A 25699-nucleotide genomic window follows, 5' to 3' on the forward strand; every position below is an offset into this window, starting at 1 on the left:
AGAGAGAGAGAGAGAGAGAGAGAGAGAGAGAGAGAGAGAGAGAGAGAGACGAGAGAGAGAGAGAGAGGGAGAACATAACAGTTGATACAAGTGTTATCTGGGCCTGTGTGGTTAATTCATCTCTGTGTTGTGTTCAGAGATCCGTAATCAGGAGATGGTTTCCATGGGAGTGGGTAACAAGCCGTTCCTGGACATTAAACCCAGTGATGCTGCCATCAACGACAGGGCTATAGACTACATCATGAAGGGACGAGGTAACCACTAAACTAAACTACTGTCTAGTAAACTGATCAACGACAGGGTTATAGACTACATCATGAAGGGACGAGGTAACCACTAAACTAAACCACTGTCTATTACACTGATCAACGACAGGGCTATAGACTACATCATGAAGGGACGAGGTAACCACTAAACTAAACCACTGTCTAGTACACTGATCAATAACCACTAAACCACTGTCTAGTACACTGATCAATAACCACTAAACCACTGTCTAGTACACTGATCAACGACAGGGCTATAGACTACATCATGAAGGGATGAGGTAACCACTAAACTAAACCACTGTCTAGTACACTGATCAATAACCACTAAACTAAACCACTGTCTAGTACACTGATCCATAACCACTAAACTAAACCACTGTCTAGTACACTGATCAATAACCACTAAACCACTGTCTAGTACACTGATCAATAACCACTAAACTAAACCACTGTCTAGTACACTGATCAAGGACAGGGCTATAGACTACATCATGAAGGGACGAGGTAACCACTAAACTAAACCACTGTCTAGTACACTGATCAATAACCACTAAACCACTGTCTAGTACACTGATCAATAACCACTAAACTAAACCACTGTCTAGTACACTGATCAATAACCACTAAACTAAACCACTGTCTAGTACACTGATCAATAACCACTAAACCACTGTCTAGTACACTGATCAATAACCACTAAACCACTGTCTAGTACACTGATCAATAACCACTAAACCACTGTCTAGTACACTGATCATCACTGTCTAAGGTCTAGTACACTGATCCATAACCACTAAACTAAACCACTGTCTAGTACACTGATCAATAACCACTAAACCACTGTCTAAACCACTGTCTAGTACACTGATCAATAACCACTAAACTAAACCACTGTCTAGTACACTGATCAACGACAGGGCTATAACTACATCATAACTGATCAGGTAACCACTAAACTAAACCACTGTCTAGTACACTGATCAATAACCACTAAACTAAACCACTGTCTAGTACACTGATCAATAACCACTAAACTAAACCAACCACACTGATCAATAACCACTAAACTAAACCACTGTCTAGTACACTGATCAATAACCACTAAATCACTGTCTAGTACACTGATCAATAACCACTAAACCACTGTCTAGTACACTGATCAATAACCACTAAACCACTGTCTAGTACACTGATCCATAACCACTAAACTAAACCACTGTCTAGTACACTGATCAATAACCACTAAACCACTGTCTAGTACACTGATCAATAACCACTAAACCACTGTCTAGTACACTGATCAATAACCACTAAACCACTGTCTAGTACACTGATCACACCACTGTCTAGTACACTGATCAACGACAGGGCTATAGACTACATCATGAAGGGATGAGGTAACCACTAAACTAAACCACTGTCTAGTACACTGATCAATAACCACTAAACTAAACCACTGTCTAGTACACTGATCAATAACCACTAAACTAAACCACTGTCTAGTACACTGATCAATAACCACTAAACCACTGTCTAGTACACTGATCAATAACCACTAAACTAAACCACTGTCTAGTACACTGATCAATAACCACTAAACTAAACCACTGTCTAGTACACTGATCCATAACCACTAAACTAAACCACTGTCTAGTACACTGATCAATAACCACTAAACTAAACCACTGTCTAGTACACTGATCAATAACCACTAAACCACTGTCTAGTACACTGATCCATAACCACTAAACTAAACCACTGTCTAGTACACTGATCAATAACCACTAAACCACTGTCTAGTACACTGATCAATAACCACTAAACCACTGTCTAGTACACTGATCAATAACCACTAAACTAAACCACTGTCTAGTACACTGATCATGATAACCACTAAACTAAACCACTGTCAATAACCACTACACTGATCAATAACCACTAAACTAAACCACTGTCTAGTACACTGATCAATAACCACTAAACCACTGTCTATTACACTGATCAATAACCACTAAACCACTGTCTAGTACACTGATCAACGACAGGGCTATAGACTACATCATGAAGGGATGAGGTAACCACTAAACTAAACCACTGTCTAGTACACTGATCAATAACCACTAAACTAAACCACTGTCTAGTACACTGATCAATAACCACTAAACCAAACCACTGTCTAGTACACTGATCAATAACCACTAAACTAAACCACTGTCTAGTACACTGATCAATAACCACTAAACTAAACCACTGTCTAGTACACTGATCAATAACCACTAAACCACTGTCTATTACACTGATCCATAACCACTAAACCACTGTCTAGTACACTGATCAATAACCACTAAACTAAACCACTGTCTATTACACTGATCAATAACCACTAAACCACTGTCTAGTACACTGATCAACGACAGGGCTATAGACTACATCATGAAGGGACGAGGTAACCACTAAACTAAACCACTGTCTAGTACACTGATCAATAACCACTAAACCACTGTCTAGTACACTGATCAATAACCACTAAACTAAACCACTGTCTAGTACACTGATCAATAACCACTAAACTAAACCACTGTCTAGTACACTGATCAATAACAAAACTAAACACTGTCTAAACACTGATCAACCACTAAACTAAACCACTGTCTAGTACACTGATCAATAACCACTAAACTAAACCACTCTAGTCTAACCACTAAACTAAACCACTGTACACTGATCAATAACCACTAAACTAAACCACTGTCTAGTACACTGATCAATAACCACTAAACCACTGTCTAGTACACTGATCAATAACCACTAAACTAAACCACTGTCTAGTACACTGATCAATAACCACTAAACTAAACCACTGTCTAGTACACTGATCAATAACCACTAAACTAAACCACTGTCTAGTACACTGATCAATAACCACTAAACCACTGTCTAGTACACTGATCAATAACCACTAAACCACTGTCTAGTCACCACTGAACTAAACCACTCTAATAACCATAACCACTAAACTAAACCACTGTCTAGTACACTGATCAATAACCACTAAACTAAACCACTGTCTAGTACACTGATCCATAACCACTAAACCACTGTCTAGTACACTGATCAATAACCACTAAACTAAACCACTGTCTAGTACACTGATCAATAACCACTAAACTAAACCACTGTCTAACACTGATCCATAACACTGTGTCTAGTACACTGATCAATAACCACTAAACTAAACCACTGTCTAGTACACTGATCAATAACCACTAAACTAAACCACTGTCTAGTACACTGACCACTAAACCAAAGCTGACCCGTCCTGTCCCCCAGGTGCCAGAACTCGAGCCTCCATTGCCGTGTCCCTGTTCGACCACTCCAACCCTTTCAAGCGGACAGCGTCGAGTAACGGGGGGTCTGGCGGCGGGGCCCCTGCTGCGTCTGGCTCCTGCACTCTCCTGGGGCCCCTCAACCTGCACATGTACAGCAGCCACAGCCAGGCCCTGCTGCCCGGGGGAGAGAGGCCCTTCATCAGCCCGTGTCTGGAGGAGGATGAGATGGAGCACGAGACCAGCAGCCAGCCATCCATGAGTACATACTGTATAGATCATCCCTCCATACTGTATAGATCATCCCTCCATACTGTATAGATCATCCCTCCATACTGTATAGATCATCCCTCCATGACTACATACTGTATAGATCATCCCTCCATGACTACATACTGTATAGATCATCCCTCCATACTGTATAGATCATCCCTCCATGACTACATACTGTATAGATCATCCCTCCATGACTACATACTGTATAGATCATCCCTCCATGACTACATACTGTATAGATCATCCCTCCATGACTACATACTGTATAGATCATCCCTCCATGACTACATACTGTATAGATCATCCCTCCATACTGTATAGATCATCCCTCCATGACTACATACTGTATAGATCATCCCTCCATGACTACATACTGTATAGATCATCCCTCCATACTGTATAGATCATCCCTCCATGACTACATACTGTATAGATCATCCCTCCATGACTACATACTGTATAGATCATCCCTCCATACTGTATAGATCATCCCTCCATGACTACATACTGTATATATCATCCCTCCATGACTACATACTGTATAGATCATCCCTCCATACTGTATAGATCATCCCTCCATACTGTATAGATCATCCCTCCATGACTACATACTGTATAGATCATCCCTCCATACTGTATAGATCATCCCTCCATGACTACATACTGTATAGATCATCCCTCCATGACTACATACTGTACATCCCTCCATGACTACATACTGTATAGATCATCCCTCCATGACTACATACTGTATAGATCATCCCTCCATGACTACATACTGTATAGATCATCCCTCCATGACTACATACTGTATAGATCATCCCTCCATGACTACATACTGTATAGATCATCCCTCCATGACTACATACTGTATAGATCATCCCTCCATACTGTATAGATCATCCCTCCATGACTACATACTGTATAGATCATCCCTCCATGACTACATACTGTATAGATCATCCCTCCATGACTACATACTGTATAGATCATCCCTCCATGACTACATACTGTATAGATCATCCCTCCATGACTACATACATCCCTCCATGACATACTGTATAGATCATCCCTCCATGACCCTCCACATACTGTATAGATCATCCCTCCATGACTACATACTGTATAGATCATCCCTCCATGACTACATACTGTATAGATCATCCCTCCATGACTACATACTGTATAGATCATCCCTCCATGACTACATACTGTATAGATCATCCCTCCATGACTACATACTGTATAGATCATCCCTCCATGACTACATACTGTATAGATCATCCCTCCATGACTACATACTGTATAGATCATCCCTCCATGACTACATACTGTATAGATCATCCCTCCATGACTCATCCCTCCATACTACATACTGTATAGATCATCCCTCCATGACTACATACTGTATAGATCATCCCTCCATGACTACATACTGTATAGATCATCCCATCCCTCCATGACTACATACTGTATAGATCATCCCTCCATGACTACATACTGTATAGATCATCCCTCCATGACTACATACTGTATAGATCATCCCTCCATGACTACATACTGTATAGATCATCCCTCCATGACTACATACTGTATAGATCATCCCTCCATGACTACATACTGTATAGATCATCCCTCCATGACTACATACTGTATAGATCATCCCTCCATCCCTCCATACTGTATAGATCATCCCTCCATGACTACATACTGTATAGATCATCCCTCCATGACTACATACTGTATAGATCATCCCTCCATGACTACATACTGTATAGATCATCCCTCCATGACTACATACTGTATAGATCATCCCTCCATGACTACATACTGTATAGATCATCCCTCCATGACATACATACTGTATAGATCATCCCTCCATGACTACATACTGTATAGATCATCCCTCCATGACTACATACTGTATAGATCATCCCTCCATACTGATAGATCATCCTCCATCATACTGTATAGATCATCCCTCCATGACTACATACTGTATAGATCATCCCTCCATGACTACATACTGTATAGATCATCCCTCCATGACTACATACTGTATAGATCATCCCTCCATGACTACATACTGTATAGATCATCCCTCCATGACTACATACTGTATAGATCATCCCTCCATGACTACATACTGTATAGATCATCCCTCCATGACTACATACTGTATAGATCATCCCTCCATGACTACATACTGTATAGATCATCCCTCCATGACTACATACTGTATAGATCATCCCTCCATGACTACATACTGTATAGATCATCCCTCCATGACTACATACTGTATAGATCATCCCTCCATGACTACATACTGTATAGATCATCCCTCCATGACTACATACTGTATAGATCATCCCTCCATACTGACTACTACTGTATAGATCATCCCTCCATGACTACATACTGTATAGATCATCCCTCCATACTGTATAGATCATCCCTCCATGACTACATACTGTATAGATCATCCCTCCATGACTCCATACTGTATAGATCATCCCTCCATGACTACATACTGTATAGATCATCCCTCCATACTGTATAGATCATCCCTCCATACTGTATAGATCATCCCTCCATGACTACATACTGTATAGATCATCCCTCCATACTGTATAGATCATCCCTCCATGACTACATACTGTATAGATCATCCCTCCATACTATAGATCATCCCTCCATGACTACATACTGTATATGACTACATACTGATCATCCCTCCATGACTACATACTGTATAGATCATCCCTCCATGACTACATACTGTATAGATCATCCCTCCATGACTACATACTGTATAGATCATCCCTCCATGACTACATACTGTATAGATCATCCCTCCATGACTACATACTGTATAGATCATCCCTCCATGACTACATACTGTATAGATCATCCCTCCATGACTACATACTGTATAGATCATCCCTCCATGACTACATACTGTATAGATCATCCCTCCATGACTACATACTGTATAGATCATCCCTCCATGACTACATACTGTATAGATCATCCCTCCATGACTACATACTGTATAGATCATCCCTCCATGACTACATACTGTATAGATCATCCCTCCATGACTACATACTGTATAGATCATCCCTCCATGACTACATACTGTATAGATCATCCCTCCATGACTACATACTGTATAGATCATCCCTCCATACTGTATAGATCATCCCTCCATGACTACATACTGTATAGATCATCCCTCCATACTGTATAGATCATCCCTCCATGACTACATACTGTATAGATCATCCCTCCATGACTACATACTGTATAGATCATCCCTCCATGACTACATACTGTATAGATCATCCCTCCATGACTACATACTGTATAGATCATCCCTCCATGACTACATACTGTATAGATCATCCCTCCATGACTACATACTGTATAGATCATCCCTCCATGACTACATACTGTATAGATCATCCCTCCATGACTACATACTGTATAGATCATCCCTCCATGACTACATACTGTATAGATCATCCCTCCATGACTACATACTGTATAGATCATCCCCATCCATGACTGTATACTGTATAGATCATCCCTCCATGACTACATACTGTATAGATCATCCCTCCATGACTACATACTGTATAGATCATCCCTCCATACTGTATAGATCATCCCTCCATGACTACATACTGATATGGTGAGATCATCCCTCCAGATCATCCATCCCTCCATGACTACATACTGTATAGATCATCCCTCCATGACTACATACTGTATAGATCATCCCTCCATGACTACATACTGTATAGATCATCCCTCCATGACTACATACTGTATAGATCATCCCTCCATGACTACATACTGTATAGATCATCCCTCCATGACTACATACTGTATAGATCATCCCTCCATGACTACTGTATAGATCATCCCTCCATGACTACATACTGTATAGATCATCCCTCCATGACTACATACTGTATAGACTCATCCCTCCATGACTACATACTGTATAGATCATCCCTCCATGACTACATACTGTATAGATCATCCCTCCATACTGTATAGATCATCCCTCCTGTATAGATCATCCCTCCATGACTGTATAGATCATCCCTCCATGACTGTATAGATCATCCCTCCATACTGTATAGATCATCCCTCCATGACTACATACTGTATAGATCATCCCTCCATGACTACATACTGTATAGATCATCCCTCCATACTGTATAGATCATCCCTCCATACTGTATAGATCATCCCTCCATGACTACATACTGTATAGATCATCCCTCCATGACTACATACTGTATAGATCATCCCTCCATCATCCCTCCATGACTACATACTGTATAGATCATCCCTCCATGACTACATACTGTATAGATCATCCCTCCATGACTGTATAGATCATCCCTCCATGACTACATACTGTATAGATCATCCCTCCATGACTACATACTGTATGATCATCCCTCCATACTGTATGACTACATACTGTATAGATCATCCCTCCATGACTACATACTGTATAGATCATCCCTCCATGACTACATACTGTATAGATCATCCCTCCATGACTACATACTGTATAGATCATCCCTCCATACTGATAGATCATCCCTCCACATACTGTATAGATCATCCCTCCCTGACCATACTGTATAGATCATCCCTCCATGACTACATACTGTATAGATCATCCCTCCATGACTACATACTGTATAGATCATCCCTCCATGACTACATACTGTATAGATCATCCATGACTACATACTGTATAGATCATCCCTCCATGACTACATACTGTATAGATCATCCCTCCATGACTGTATAGATCATCCCCATCCATACTGTATAGATCATCCCTCCATGACTACATACTGTATAGATCATCCCTCCATGACTACATACTGTATAGATCATCCCTCCATCCATACTGTATAGATCATCCCTCCATGACTACATACTGTATAGATCATCCCTCCATGACTACATACTGTATAGATCATCCCCATCCATCCCTCCATGACTACATACTGTATAGATCATCCCTCCATGACTACATACTGTATAGATCATCCCTCCATCTACATACTGTATGACTACATACTGTATAGATCATCCCTCCATGACTACATACTGTATAGATCATCCCTCCATGACTACATACTGTATAGATCATCCCTCCATGACTACATACCCTCCATGACTACATACTGTATAGATCATCCCTCCATACTGACTCATCCCTCCATACTGTATAGATCATCCCTCCATGACTACATACTGTATAGATCATCCCTCCATGACTACATACTGTATAGATCATCCCTCCATGACTACATACTGTATAGATCATCCCTCCATGACTACATACTGTATAGATCATCCCTCCATGACTACATACTGTATAGATCATCCCTCCATGACTACATACTGTATAGATCATCCCTCCATGACTGTATAGATCATCCCTCCATGACTACATACTGTATAGATCATCCCTCCATGACTACATACTGTATAGATCATCCCTCCATGACTACATACTGTATAGATCATCCCTCCATGACTACATACTGTATAGATCATCCCTCCATGACTACATACTGTATAGATCATCCCTCCATGACTACATACTGTATAGATCATCCCTCCATGACTACATACTGTATAGATCATCCCTCCATGACTACATACTGTATAGATCATCCCTCCATGATCCCTCCCTCCATGACTACATACTGTATAGATCATCCCTCCATGACTACATACTGTATAGATCATCCCTCCATGACTACATACTGTATAGATCATCCCTCCATGACTACATACTGTATAGATCATCCCTCCATGACTACATACTGTATAGATCATCCCTCCATGACTACATACTGTATAGATCATCCCTCCATGACTACATACTGTATAGATCATCCCTCCATGACTACATACTGTATAGATCATCCCTCCATGACTACATACTGTATAGATCATCCCTCCATGACTACATACTGTATAGATCATCCCTCCATACTGTATAGATCATCCCTCCATGACTACATACTGTATAGATCATCCCTCCATGACTACATACTGTATAGATCATCCCTCCATACTGTATAGATCATCCCTCCATGACTACATACTGTATAGATCATCCCTCCATGACTACATACTGTATAGATCATCCCTCCATACTGTATAGATCATCCCTCCATGACTACATACTGTATAGATCATCCCTCCATGACTACATACTGTATAGATCATCCCTCCATGACTACATACTGTATAGATCATCCCTCCATGACATCCCTCCATGACTACATACTGTATAGATCATCCCTCCATGACTACATACTGTATAGATCATCCCTCCATGACATACATACTGTATAGATCATCCCTCCATGACTACATACTGTATAGATCATCCCTCCATGACTACATACTGTATAGATCATCCCTCCATGACTACATACTGTATAGATCATCCCTCCATGACTACATACTGTATAGATCATCCCTCCATACTGTATAGATCATCCCTCCATACTGTATAGATCATCCCTCCATGACTACATACTGTATAGATCATCCCTCCATGACATGACATCCATGACTGTATAGATCATCCCTCCATGACTACATACTGTATAGATCATCCCTCCATGACTACATACTGTATAGATCATCCCTCCATGACTACATACTGTATAGATCATCCCTCCATGACTACATACTGTATAGATCATCCCTCCATGACTACATACTGTATAGATCATCCCTCCATGACTACATACTGTATAGATCATCCCTCCATGACTACATACTGTATAGATCATCCCTCCATGACTACATACTGTATAGATCATCCCTCCATACTACATACTGTAGATCATCCCTCCATGACTACATACTGTATAGATCATCCCTCCATGACTACACATACTGTATAGATCATCCCTCCATACTAGATCATAGATCATCCCTCCATGACTACATACTGTATAGATCATCCCTCCATGACTACATACTGTATAGATCATCCCATCCCTCCATGACTACATACTGTATAGATCATCCCTCCATACTACTGTATAGATCATCCCTCCATGACTACATACTGTATAGATCATCCCTCCATGACTGTATAGATCATCCCTCCATGACTACATACTGTATAGATCATCCCTCCATGACTACATACTGTATAGATCATCCCCATGACTACATACTGTATAGATCATCCCTCCATGACTACATACTGTATAGATCATCCCTCCATGACTACATACTGTATAGATCATCCCTCCATGACTACATACTGTATAGATCATCCCTCCATGACTACATACTGTATATCCCTCCATACTGTATAGATCATCCCTCCATACTGTATAGATCATCCCTCCATGACTACATACTGTATAGATCATCCCTCCATGACTACATACTGTATAGATCATCCCTCCATGACTACCCCATACTACTGTATAGATCATCCCTCCATGACTACATACTCATCCCTCCATACTGTATAGATCATCCCTCCATGACTACATACTGTATAGATCATCCCTCCATGACTACATACTGTATAGATCATCCCTCCATGACTACATACTGTATAGATCATCCCCCTCCATGACTCCATGATTTCCACTGTATAGATCATCCCTCCATGACTACATACTGTATAGATCATCCCTCCATGACTACATACTGTATAGATCATCCCTCCATGACTAGTTTCCATGTTACTGTATAGATCATCCCTCCATGACTACATATGTATCCCTCCATGACTACATACTGTATAGATCATCCCTCCATGACTACATACTGTATAGATGATCCATACTCTCCATGTTTACATACTGTATAGATCATCCCTCCATGACTACATACTGTATAGATCATCCCTCCATGACTACATACTGTATAGATTCTGTCCCTAGTCCTCCTCCATGACTACATACTATTCCCATAGATCATCCCTCCATGACTACATAGTTTCCGTATATTCTATCCTCCCTCCATGTTTCCATACTGTATAGATCATCCCTCCACTGTGATAGTTCATCCCTCCATGACCATACTATTCCCATAGATCATCCCTGTTATGCTGTTATGAACCATCCCCCATACTACATACTGTATAGATCTATCCCTCCATGACTACATACTGTATAGATCATCCCTCCATGCTGTATAGATCATCCCTCCATCCCTCCATACTGTATAGATCCTCCCTCCATGACTACATACTGTATATCAGCGACTCTCTGTCCATCCCATCTATCTTCTTAAATGTCTTATGATTTATTCATATTTACATATCTTATGAACCATTCTGCGATTATGAACCATTCTATTCCCATAGATGAACCATTCTATTCCCATAGTTTCCATGTTATGAACCATTCTATTCCCATAGTTTCCATGCGTTATGAACCATTCTATTCCCATAGTTTCCATGCGTTATGAACCATTCTATTCCCATAGTTTCCATGCGTTATGAACCATTCTATTCCCATAGTTTCCATGCGTTATGAACCATTCTATTCCCATAGTTTCCATGCGTTATGAACCATTCTATTCCCATAGTTTCCATGCGTTATGAACCATTCTATTCCCATAGTTTCTCTACTGTTCTGTGATGTTTTCCATGCGTTATGAACCATTCTATTCCCATAGTTTCTCTACTGTTCTGTGATGTTATGCGTTATGAACCATTCTATTCCCATAGTTTCTACAGGAAGTTAAAGATTAATATAGTTTGTCTTAGTTACTGTACCAACCAAACCCACCTATCAGTGTTGATCAACTCCTCTCCTCCCTGTTTCTCCCCCGCTCTCCCTCCTCATCCCTCCCTCCCTCCTCCCTCCCCTCCCTCCTCCCTCCCCTCCCATTCCCCATCCCCTCCCTCCCTCCCTCCTCCCTCCTCCCTCCCCTCCCTCCTCCTCCCCTCCCCTCCCTCCCTCCCCCCTCCATCTCCCTCCCCCTCCCTCCCCCTCCCCCTCCTCCTCCCCCCTCCCTCCCTCCCCCTCCTCCCTCCTCCTCCCTCCCTCCACCCCCTCCCTCCCTCCCTCCCCTCCCTCACCCCCCCCCCCTCCTCCCCCCCTCCCCTCCATCCTCCTCCCTCCCTCCCCCCCCTCCCCCTCCCTCCTCCTCCCCTCCCCTCCCTCCCTCCCTCCACAGCTACAGAGAGCTCAGGCTCATCGTCCCACTGTCTGTCCGCCAGCGGCTCCAGTGGTTCAGACAGTGGCTGTGTGACCAGCCACCTCCCTGAGGCCAGTTTATCTGAGGATCCCTCGTTCCCCTGCCGTCCCCCCCGTCCGACGCCGTGACCTCCCCCAGCCTCCCCAAAGACAAGCCGCGCTACAACAGCCAGTACATTTCAGCCGTAAGTGAACATAATGGTCACGGATGGATTCACAGGCTCGTCGGGTTACAGTTTATCCACAGTGGCCTTGGTCCTGGAGAGATGCAGTGTGTGCATGGTTTTCTCCAGCCCTGCGCTACAACACCAGTTCAGTTCAATGCAGGTCTGATTTGTGATACGTGACGTTCCCTGCATTCTGCAGTCATGGAAGAATGGTTGATAGTTTGTCTGTAATGGAATGTGATATATACTGTTGATTTGTGTTAACTATAATTTCATTGATTGATTAAACGTCACCTGTATGAGCTTGGCTTTGTGCAAAACCCTGCTGACAAGATCAATAACCCTGCTGACTTGATCAATACTTGTAACATTCCTCATAACACATCTGTAACCCTGGCTTCCCCCCCTCTCCCTCTCTCCTTCCCTCCCCCTCTCCCTCCCTCCCCCTCTCTCCTTCCTCCCTTCCTCTCTCCTTCCCTCCATTCATCTCTCCTTCCCTCCCCCTCTCTCTCTCCCTCCCTCTCTCTCTCCCTCCCTCCCTTCCTCTCTCCTTCCTCCTTCCTCCTCCCTTCCTCTCTCCTCTCTCTCCCTCTCCCCCCCCCCCCTCTCTCTCTCCCTCCCTCCCTCCCTCTCCCTCTCCTTCCTCTCTCCTTCCCTCCATTCATCTCTCCTTCCCTCCCCCTCTCTCTCTCCCTCCCTCCCTCTCTCCTTCCCTCCATTCATCTCTCCTTCCCTCCCCTTCCTCCTCTCTCTCCCTCCCTCCCCCTCTCTCTCTCCCTCCCTCCCTTCCTCTCTCCTTCCATCCATTCATCTCTCCTTCCTCTCCCCTCTCTCCTCCCTCCCCTCCCCCTCTCCTCTCCCTCCCTCTCTCTCTCCTTCCTCCCCTCTCTTCCCTCCCTCTCTCTCTCTCTCCTCCCTCTCCTCTCTCCCCTCTCCCTCCTTCCTCCCTCCTCTCTCCTTCCCTCCATTCATCTCTCCTTCCCTCCCCCTCTCTCTCCCTCCCCCTCCCTCTCTCTCCTCTCTCCCCCTCTCTCTCCTCCCTCCCTCTCTCTCTCTTCCCTCCATTCATCTCCCCCTCTAGCTCAGATCTCCCTTCCACTCCTGACTGGGACCCTACTTGGAGTAAGTGGAACAACCCTCAACTCAAACTCCTCTCCCTCCCTCAAACCACCTCCTCTCCATCAAACCTCTCCTTCCCTCACCTCAACTCAAACCTCCTCCACCCCTCTCCTTCCCACCTCAAACCTCTCTCCACCCCAACCCTCCCTCTCTCTCCCCTCCCTCAAACTCTCCTTCTCCCTCCCTCACCTCTCTCAAACCTCCTCTAAACTCCCTCCTCCCTCCCTCTCTAAACAACCCTCCCATTCATCTCTCCTTCCTCCCCATCTCTCTCACCTCCCTCAAACCCCTCTCTAAACAACACCTCAACTCCCTCCTCCTCTAAACAACACCTCCCTCAAACCTCCTTCTCTAAACCACCTCCTCAAACCTCTCTCAACACCTCCTTCCTCTCTCCTTCCCTCCATTCATCTCCAGAAAGTAGCTCAGATCATAGGCCCTTCCACTATAGTGTGATTCCTGACTGGGACCCTACTTGGAGTAAGTGGAACAACACCTCAACTCAAACCACCTCCTCTAAACAACACCTCAACTCAAACCTCCTTCTCTAAACAACACCTCAACTCAAACCTCCTTCTCTAAACAACACCTCAACTCAAACCTCCTCCTCTAAACAACACCTCAACTCAAACCTCCTTCTCTAAACAACACCTCAACTCAAACCTCCTCTAAACAACACCTCAACTCAAACCTCAAACAACACTCAACTCAACACCTCCTCAACTCAAACCTCCTTCTAAACAACACCTCAACTCAACACCTCCTTCTCTACCTCCTTCTCTAAACAACACCTCAACTCAAACCTCCTTCTCTAAACAACACCTCAACTCAAACCTCCTTCAACACCTCTCCTCCTCCTAAACAACACTCAACTCAAACCTCCTTCTCTAAACAACACCTCAACTCAAACCTCCTCTAAACAACACCTCAACTCAAACCTCCTCCTCTAAACAACACCTCAACAACACACCTCAAAAACCTCCTCTCTAAACAACACCTCAACTCAAACCTCCTCTAAACAACACCTAAAAACAACACAACTCAACTCAAACCTCCTCCTCTAAACAACACCTCAACTCAAACCTCCTCAACTCAAACAAACAACACCTCAACTCAAACCTCCTCTCTAAACAACACCTCAACTCAAACCTCCTCTAAACCACCTCAACTCAAACCTCCTCTAAACAACACCTCAACTCAAACTCAAACAACACCTCAACTCAAACCTCCTCTAAACAACACCTCAACTCAAACCTCCTCTAAACAACACCTCAACTCAAACCTCCTCTAAACAACACCTCAACTCAAACCTCCTCTAAACAACACCTCAACTCAAACCTCCTCTAAACAACACCTCAACTCAAACCTCCTCTAAACCTCCTCTAAACAACACCTCAACTCAAACCTCCTCTCTAAACACCTCACACCTCAAACTCAAACCACCTCCTCAAACTCTAAACAACACCTCAACTCAAACCTCCTCTAAACAACACCTCAACTCAAACCTCCTCCTCTAAACAACACCTCAACTCAAACCTCCTTCTCTAAACAACACCTCAACTCAAACCTCCTTCTAAACAACACCTCAACTCAAACCTCCTCTAAACAACACCTCAACTCAAACCTCCTTCTCTAAACAACACCTCAACTCAAACCTCCTCTAAACAACACCTCAACTCAAACCTCCTCTCTAAACAACACCTCAACTCAAACCTCCTCTAAACAACACCTCAACTCAAACCTCCTCTAAACAACACCTCAAACCTCCTCTAAACAACACCTCAACTCAAACCTCCTCTAAACAACACCTCAACTCAAACCTCCTCTAAACAACACCTCAACTCAAACCTCCTCTAAACAACACCTCTCAAACAAACAACCTCAACTCAAACCTCCTTCTCTAAACAACACCTCAACTCAAACCTCCTCCTCTAAACAACACCTCAACTCAAACCTCCTTCTCTAAACAACACCTCAACTCAAACCTCCTCCTCTAAACAACACCTCAACTCAAACCTCCTTCTCTAAACAACACCTCAACTCAAACCTCCTTCTCTAAACAACACCTCAACTCAAACCTCCTCTAAACAACACCTCAACTCAAACCTCCTCTAAACAACGTCCAGGGCCTGTATTCACAGAGCTTCTCAGAGTAGGAGTGGTTGAACTAGGATCAGGTCCCACCAGTCCTTGTAATCTCATTCATTATGATCTGAAACGGGGAAAAACTGATCCCAGATCAGCACTGGTACTGAGATGATATGTGAATATGGGCTAAGAGCTGTGCTATAATCTATACTGTATGGAAGCCTGTATTTCTCCAAGCTGCTGCTGTTTGTGACATAGCCTGGGTACCAGTCTCTTTGTGTTAACGTTCATCTCCTTGTCGTGCCAAACAAATGACACAAGAGCACAAGAGGTGGAATGTTAGCACGAAACAGGTCTGTATTTTCAGGCTAGCTGTGGTGTTTTGATGGGAGGTCTGGGTGCTTGTAGTATCTCTGTAGTAAGTCTGTTTCTCTCCCTCCCTCTCTCTCTCTCTCTCTCTCTCCCCTCCCTCCCTCTCTCTCCTTCCCTCTCTCCCCTCTCTCTCTCTCTCCCTCCCTCCCTCCCTCTCTCTCCTCCCTCCCTCTCCCTCTCCTCTCTCTCTCCCTCCCTCCTCTCTCTCTCTCCTCCCTCTCTCCTCCCTCCCTCCTCTCTCCCTCCCTCCCTCCTCTCCCTCCCTCCCTCCCTCCCCCTCCCTCTCCTCCCTCCCTCTCTCTCTCTCCTCCCTCTCTCTCTCTCTCCTCCCTCCCTCCTCTCCTCTCTCTCTCTCTCTCTCCCTCCCTCCCTCTCCTCTCTCTCTCCCTCCTCCCTCCCTCCCTCCATCTCCCTCCTCTCCCCCTCCCCCTCCCTCCCTCCTTCTCTGGTCTCTCTACAGGTCTGATATCCAGAAAGACACTATTACCACGCCAAGGAAGACAGACGAGACAAATATGTGTTTTCTCGCGCTGCCAGCAGCAACTCTCATCTCACACGGACACTGTAAAGACCTGGGACTGTTTTTAAATCAAAAGAAAAGCTACTTTTGAGCATAGCTTTTATATTGTTTCTTTTTTTAAGTTAATTTAAATATTGTTATATTTTTCTTCCCAAAAGTACTGGTGGGTGCAGTCGTTTTTTTCCTGTACTATATTGGGTTATTCTGTAAATAATTATGTTAATTGTTTCCTGTGAATTTATGAATGGTTTGGTTTCTTTTTCGTCTTGTTGACCACTTTTACTGCAACTTCTGGTTCACCTGTTGATTGATGATATACCCTGGGATGAAAGACTAGTTATGTTATACCCTGGGATGAAAGGCTAGTTCTGATATACCCTGGGATGAAAGGCTAGTTCTGTTATACCCTGGGATGAAAGGCTAGTTCTGTTATACCCTGGGATGAAAGGCTAGTTCTGGTTCACCTGTTGATTGATGTTATACCCTGGGATGAAAGGCTAGTTCTGTTATACCCTGGGATGAAAGGCTAGTTCTGTTATACCCTGGGATGAAAGGCTAGTTCTGTTATACCCTGGGATGAAAGGCTAGTTCTGGTTATACCCTGGGATGAAAGGCTGATGTTATACCCTGGGATGAAAGGCTAGTTCTGTTATACCCTGGGATGAACGGCTAGTTCTGTTATACCCTGGGATGAAAGGCTAGTTCTGTTATACCCTGGGATGAAAGGCTAGTTCTGATATACCCTGGGATGAAAGGCTAGTTCTGGTTCACCTGTTGTTTGATGTTATACCCTGGGATGAAAGGCTAATTCTGTTATACCCTGGGATGAAAGGCTAGTTCTGGTTCACCTGTTGATTGATGTTATACCCTGGGATGAAAGGCTAGTTCTGTTATACCCTGGGATGAAAGGCTAGTTCTGATATACCCTGGGATGAAAGGCTAGTTCTGTTATACCCTGGGATGAAAGGCTAGTTCTGTTATACCCTGGGATGAAAGGCTAGTTCTGTTATACCCTGGGATGAAAGGCTAGTTCTGTTATACCCTGGGATGAAAGGCTAGTTCTGTTATACCCTGGGATGAAAGGCTAGTTCTGTTATACCCTGGGATGAAAGGCTAGTTCTGGTTCACCTGTTGATTGATGATATACCCTGGGATGAAAGGCTAGTTCTGAATCAGTCAGGATACTCTTCAAAAAAGGTCTAAAGCAACATGTTTATTTTTCGTCATTCTGGTACGACTCTTTTTACAGTGTCTTCACATAACGTCAGATTCCTCCATCTTGTTTTACTGTGGTGGTGTTGTAGTTCTGTGTCTCGGTCTGTTGCCACTTCCTGTAGCCGTTCAGGTCTGACTGAGCCTGTATCCCAAATAGCAACCTATTCATTATGTAGGGGATTACTGTTGACCAGAGACCTATGGCCAAAACTAGTGCACTATATATAGGGAATAAGGTGCTATTTGTGACGTGAGCCTGACTCCAGGTCAGTTCCCTGACAGGTCAGAGCCAGTGGGTCTGAGGTCCTGTCCTCCTGATCGTAGTAGATCTGTCCTCCCAGACTCGGGGCTGTAGAATGGAGAGAGGAGAACGGTACACACCGAGAGAAGAAGAGAGAGAGAGAGGCTACTTTCACCTACAGAGTTTCAAATAAAAATAAATAAATAAAATGTTTCTTGTTCATATACATTTATTTTTATTTTTTAAAGATGGCATTAGGAAGAAAGGAAAACCTCTAAATGTACATGGTCTGTCTGTAAATATTTGCACCAGAGGTGTTCTCTGGTTCTAGTATTGTGTCGGAGAAAGCAGAGGAAGACTGTGATAACGGTGTGCCTGTATCAACCAGTAGAAAGCAGCAGGGAATCAACATTCAACAACGAAATGACTTTCCACTGGTTGAATCTGGAGCCTGAATGTCTTCATCCCCTGTCATCTCTCTTCATCCCCTGTCATCTCTCTTCATCCCCTGTCATCTCTCTTCATCCCCTGTCATCTCTCTTCATCCCCTGTCATCTCTCTTCATCCCCTGTCATCTCTCTTCATCCCCTGTCATCTCTCTTCATCCCCTGTCATCTCTCTTCATCCCCTGTCATCTCTCTTCATCCCCTCATCTCTCTTCATCCCTGTCATCCCCTGTCATCTCTCTTCATCCCTGTCATCTCTCTTCATCCCCTGTCATCTCTCTTCATCCCCTGTCATCTCTCTTCATCCCCTGTCATCTCTCTTCATCCTAACACGTTCTAACTTTTAATAAACATGTGTTGGCTTTTGTATCCAGAAGGAGGGTGTTGGTTTTCACTGGGATCCTGAGGGGGGTGTAGGTCAGTCAACATGTCTTCCTGAGGTGGGGGGCACTGTGTCTGTCTTACTGTGTTGAGGTGGGGGGGGGACACTGTGTCTGTCTTACTGTGTTGAGGTGGGGGGGGACACTGGGTGTCTGTCTTACTGTGTTGAGGTGGGGGGGGACACTGTGTCTGTCTTACTGTGTTGAGGTGGGGGGGACTGTGTCTGTCTGTCTTACTGTGTTGAGGTGGGGGGGACTGTCTGTCTGTCTTACTGTGTTGAGGTGGGGGGGGACACTGTGTCTGTAGTCTGTCTTACTGTGTTGAGGTGGGGGGGAACTGTCTGTCTGTCTTACTGTGTTGAGGTGGGGGAACTGTCTGTCTGTCTTACTGTGTTGAGGTGGGGGGGGACACTGTGTCTGTAGTCTGTCTTACTGTGTTGAGGTGGGGGGGACTGTCTGTCTGTCTTACTGTGTTGAGGTGGGGGGGAACTGTCTGTCTGTCTTACTGTGTTGAGGTGGGGGGAACTGTCTGTCTGTCTTACTGTGTTGAGGTGGGGGGAACACTGTCTGTCTGTCTTACTGTGTTGAGGTGGGGGGAACTGTCTGTCTTACTGTGTTGAGGTGGGGGAACACTGTCTGTCTGTCTTACTGTGTTGAGGTGGGGGGACACTGGGTCTGTCTGTCTGTCTTACTGTGTTGAGGTGGGGGGGGGGGAACTGTCTGTCTGTCTTACTGTGTTGAGGTGGGGGGAACTGTGTCTGTCTTACTGTGTTGAGGTGGGGGGGAACACTGTGTCTGTCTTACTGTGTTGAGGTGGGGGGCACTGTGTCTGTCTTACTGTGTTGAGGTGGGGGCACTGTGTCTGTCTTACTGTGTTGAGGTGGGGGGCACTGTGTCTGTCTTACTGTGTTGAGGTGGGGGGGACTGTGTCTGTCTGTCTTACTGTGTTGAGGTGGGGGGGACTGTCTGTCTGTCTGTCTTACTGTGTTGAGGTGGGGGAACTGTCTGTCTGTCTTACTGTGTTGAGGTGGGGGAACTGTCTGTCTGTCTTACTGTGTTGAGGTGGGGGGGGACACTGTGTCTGTAGTCTGTCTTACTGTGTTGAGGTGGGGGGAACTGTCTGTCTGTCTTACTGTGTTGAGGTGGGGGTAACTGTCTGTCTGTCTTACTGTGTTGAGGTGGGGGGAACTGTCTGTCTGTCTTACTGTGTTGAGGTGGGGGGAACTGTCTGTCTGTCTTACTGTGTTGAGGTGGGGGGAACTGTCTGTCTGTCTTACTGTGTTGAGGTGGGGGGGGAACTGTCTGTCTGTCTTACTGTGTTGAGGTGGGGGGAACTGTCTGTCTGTGTTGTGGGTCCCTAGTCTGTGTTGAGGAGGGGGACACTGGGTCTTACTGTGTTGAGGTGGGGGGAACTGTCTGTCTGTCTTACTGTGTTGAGGTGGGGGGAACTGTCTGTCTGTCTTACTGTGTTGAGGTGGGGGGAACTGTGTCTGTCTTACTGTGTTGAGGTGGGGGAACTGTCTGTCTTACTGTGTTGAGGTGGGGGGGGACACTGGGTCTGTAGTCTGTGTTGAGGTGGGGGGACACTGGGTCTGTAGTCTGTGTTGAGGAGGGGGAACACTGGGTCTGTAGTCTGTGTTGAGGAGGGGGACACTGGGTCTGTCTTACTGTGTTGAGGTGGGGGGACACTGGGTCTGTAGTCTGTGTTGAGGTGGGGGGACACTGGGTCTGTAGTCTGTCTTACTGTGTTGAGGTGGGGGGACACTGGGTCTGTAGTCTGTCTTACTGTGTTGAGGTGGGGGACACTGGGTCTGTAGTCTGTGTTGAGGTGGGGGACACTGGGTCTGTAGTCTGTGTTGAGGAGGGGGGACACTGGGTCTGTAGTCTGTGTTGAGGAGGGGGGGGACACTGGGTCTGTAGTCTGTGTTGAGGTGGGGGGACACTGGGTCTGTAGTCTGTGTTGAGGTGGGGGGGACACTGGGTCTGTAGTCTGTGTTGAGGTGGGGGGGACACTGGGTCTGTAGTCTGTGTTGAGGTGGGGGGGAACACTGGGTCTGTAGTCTGTGTTGAGGTGGGGGGGGACACTGGGTCTGTAGTCTTAAGGAAACAGACAGACTGTACGACAGTGTCCTCTGTCCAGCTGCTCCAGACAGTCAGAGTAGCGCTGGGCTAGAGGAAGGGAGAACTGGAACAAGGAAAGGAAAGATGGATCTCTCAGAGAGAAGTCACGCTAGATTGATTTCAATTGAAGATTTTGGTTCAAGAGGCCCTGAATGTTGTGTCCCATCTGGACAATATTCTAGGGGAAACGCTGAGAGGAAATCCTAAGGCGCTCACCTCCAACCACTGCAGGAGCAGCTGCTCTCTGCTCTTCTCCCGTCTCTCAGAACAAATGATTCTGAGGAGCTCAGAGACAAAGTCCTCAGCCTTCGCCTGTCCTGTCTGGGGGGACGAGAGGGACGGAGGGGGGGGGGACGAGAGGGATGGAGAGAAGGGGTCAGGGACGGAATGAGAGCTGCACCCGAAGAGACTCATCTTTACCAAACCAATATGGACACCTCAGGTGACCACTCAAAACAGTTTAACAGAACATCAACTCCATAATATTAGCAATAATTTAAAAATAAAAGTCCTTATAAACCAACAACCAAGGGGAAGTTTCCCAGACACAGGTTAAACCTAATCCTGGATTTAACAGCTCAATGCAGATTCAACATTGACTTTACATTTTAATCTGTGTGTCCAGGAAACTGCCCCCAAACGTATTGTCTTATTACCCAGAGGAAATAGACCAGGTTGGTTATCTTGAGAGTGCAGTCCTTGGAGTCCTCTAGTCTTATGGAGTCCAGGATGAGTCCGGACAGAAAGACATGGCACTGCCTCCCAAACACCATGTCCTCCCAGGACACATTGATGCAGGCAAAAGCCACATCTGGACCTGGAGACAAGACTGTCTGGATGCAAATCACCTTGTTGACCACGACTCAGCAGGGAATATATATATATATATAGACAACAGACTCTCTACAGTCTAAACTACTGTTGGATACGTGCCAAATGGCTCCCTCTTCCTTTTGTTATAGTGCTTTGCTTTTAACCAGTAGTGCACTATATAGGACGTAGTCTTCCATTAGGGATGCATCCTGTTTCTCATTACACACAGGAAACCAACAGCAGACAACAGTCCTGTTCTAATGAACTAGAGGAGTACAGCTCCATGATAGTTGTTCTCTCCTGCTGTGGCCAGGAAACACAGGAAACCAACAGTCCTGTTCATAATGAACTAGAGGAGTACAGCTCCATGATAGTTGTTCTCTCCTGCTGTGGCCAGGAAACCAACAGTCCTGTTCTAATGAACTAGAGGAGTACAGCTCCATGATAGTTGTTCTCTCCTGCTGTGGCCAGGAAACCAACAGTCCTGTTCATAATGAACTAGTGGAGTACAGCTCCATGATAGTTGTTCTCTCCTGCTGTGGCCAGGAAACACAGGAAACCAACAGTCCTGTTCATAATGAACTAGAGGAGTACAGCTCCATGATAGTTGTTCTCTCCTGCTGTGGCCAGGAAACCAACAGTCCTGTTCTAATGAACTAGAGGAGTACAGCTCCATGATAGTTGTTCTCTCCTGCTGTGGCCAGGAAACCAACAGTCCTGTTCATAATGAACTAGTGGAGTACAGCTCCATGATAGTTGTTCTCTCCTGCTGTGGCCAGGAAACACAGGAAACCAACAGCCCTGTTCATAATGAACTAGAGGAGTACAGCTCCATGATAGTTGTTCTCTCCTGCTGTGGCCAGGAAACACAGGAAACCAACAGTCCTGTTCTAATGAACTAAACCAACAGTAAACACAGTCTGGTGACGAACTGAATACATTTAGTTCTGGTGCCAAGACTAGTAAACACTTTCCATGCCCACGACCAAGACTAGTAAACACATTCCATACCACTGACCAAGACTAGTAAACACATTCCATACCACAGTCCAAGACTAGTAAACACATTCCATACCACGACCAAGACTAGTAAACACCTTCCATACCACCAACCAAGACTAGTAAACACCTTCCATACCACGTCCAAGACTAGTAAACACCTTCCATACTGAGGTGGCCAGACCAAGACTAGTAAACACATTCCATACCACGACCAGGACTAGTAAACACATTCCATACCACTCTGACATACCATGCTGTGGCATACCACGACCAAGACTAGTAAACACCTTCCATACCAGGAAACGCTACATACCACGACCAAGACTAGTAAACACCTCCATACCACACTACATACCACGACCAAGACTAGTAAACACCTTCCATACCACTCTACATACCATGCTACATACCACGACCAAGACTAGTAAACAGCTACATACCACGACCAAGACTGGTAAACACCTTCCATACCACGCTACATACCACTCTACATACCACTCTACATACCACTCTACATACCATGCTACATACCACGACCAAGACTAGTAAACACCTCCATACCACGACCAAGACTAGTAAACACCTCCATACCACGCTATATACCACGACCAAGACTAGTAAACACCTTCCATACCACTCTACATACCATGCTACATACCACGACCAAGACTAGTAAACACCTTCCATACCACGCTACATACCACGACCAAGACTAGTAAACACCTCCATACCACTCTACATACCACTCTACATACCACGCTACATACCACGCCTACATATCACGCCTACATACCACGACCAAGACTAGTAAACACATTCCATACCACGCTACATACCACGACCAAGACTAGTAAACACATTCCATACCACTCTACATACCATGCTACATACCACGACCAAGACTAGTAAACAGCTACATACCACGACCAAGACTAGTAAACACCTTCCATACCACGCTACATACCACGACCAAGACTAGTAAACACCTTCCATACCACGCTACATACCACGACCAAGACTAGTAAACACCTTCCATACCACTCTACATACCATGCTACATACCACGACCAAGACTAGTAAACACATTCCATACCACGCTACATACCACGACCAAGACTAGTAAACACATTCCATACCACTCTACATACCACAACCAAGACTAGTAAACACCTTCCATACCACACTACATACCACGACCAAGACTAGTAAACCTATTATGTACCATGTTACTATAGACTACCATGAGACTGTTACCATAGACTATAATATCTACTACCATGAGACTGTTACCATAGACTACCATGAGACTGTTACCATAGACTACCATGAGACTGTTACCATAGACTACCATGAGACTGTTACCATAGACTACCATAGACTTATATATATACTACCATGATACTGTTACCATAGACTACCATGAGACTGTTACTATAGACTACCATGAGCCTGTTACCATAGACTACCATGAGACTGTTACTATAGACTACCATGAGACTGTTACCATAGACTACCATAGACTTATATATATACTACCATGATACTGTTACCATAGACTACCATGAGACTGTTACTATAGACTACCATGAGACTGTTACTATAGACTACCATGAGACTGTTACCATAGACTACCATGAGACTGTTACTATAGACTACCATGAGACTGTTACCATAGACAACCATGAGACTGTTACCATAGACTACCATGAGACTGTTACCATAGACTACCATGAGACTGTTACTATAGACTACCATGAGACTGTTACCACAGACTACCATGATACTTCGTATAGACTACCATGAGAATGTTACTATAGACTACCATGAGACTGTTACCATAGACTTCTATATCTACTACCACGAGACTGTTACCATAGACTTCTATATCTACTACCACAAAATTGTTACCATAGACTTCTATATCTACTACCACGAGACTGTTACCATAGACTTCTATATCTACTACCACGAGACTGTTACCATAGACTTCTATATCTACTACCATGAGACTGTTACCATAGACTTTTATAGCTACTACCATGATACTTACCATAGACTACCATGAGACTGTTAACATAGACTACTATATCTACTACCATGAGACTGTTACCATA

General features: G+C 44.5%; 2 protein-coding genes across 2 annotated transcripts in view; one reads left to right on the forward strand and one right to left on the reverse strand.

The window, feature by feature from the left end:
- LOC135565158 (puratrophin-1-like) overlaps positions 1–17591 on the forward strand; it is a 111742-nt gene extending 94151 nt beyond the window's left edge. The window contains exons 9-13 of the mRNA XM_065011217.1: positions 138–254; positions 3600–3866; positions 13082–13286; positions 14805–14867; positions 17308–17591. Of these exons, the coding sequence (XP_064867289.1) occupies positions 138–254; positions 3600–3866; positions 13082–13230 (533 nt within the window). The 3' untranslated portion in view covers positions 13231–13286; positions 14805–14867; positions 17308–17591. The remainder of the gene's footprint in view (positions 1–137; positions 255–3599; positions 3867–13081; positions 13287–14804; positions 14868–17307) is intronic.
- A 4034-nt stretch (positions 17592–21625) lies between these two features.
- LOC115122796 (BTB/POZ domain-containing protein KCTD19-like) overlaps positions 21626–25699 on the reverse strand; it is a 55636-nt gene continuing 51562 nt past the window's right edge. The window contains exons 14-16 of the mRNA XM_065011218.1: positions 22427–22587; positions 21987–22091; positions 21626–21834 (exon numbers count right to left, since the gene is read on the reverse strand). Coding sequence (XP_064867290.1) covers positions 21748–21834; positions 21987–22091; positions 22427–22587 — 353 coding nt within the window. The 3' untranslated portion in view covers positions 21626–21747. The remainder of the gene's footprint in view (positions 21835–21986; positions 22092–22426; positions 22588–25699) is intronic.

The sequence above is a fragment of the Oncorhynchus nerka genome, linkage group LG27 (genome assembly GCF_034236695.1).
Source record: "Oncorhynchus nerka isolate Pitt River linkage group LG27, Oner_Uvic_2.0, whole genome shotgun sequence".
NCBI lineage: Eukaryota > Metazoa > Chordata > Actinopteri > Salmoniformes > Salmonidae > Oncorhynchus > Oncorhynchus nerka.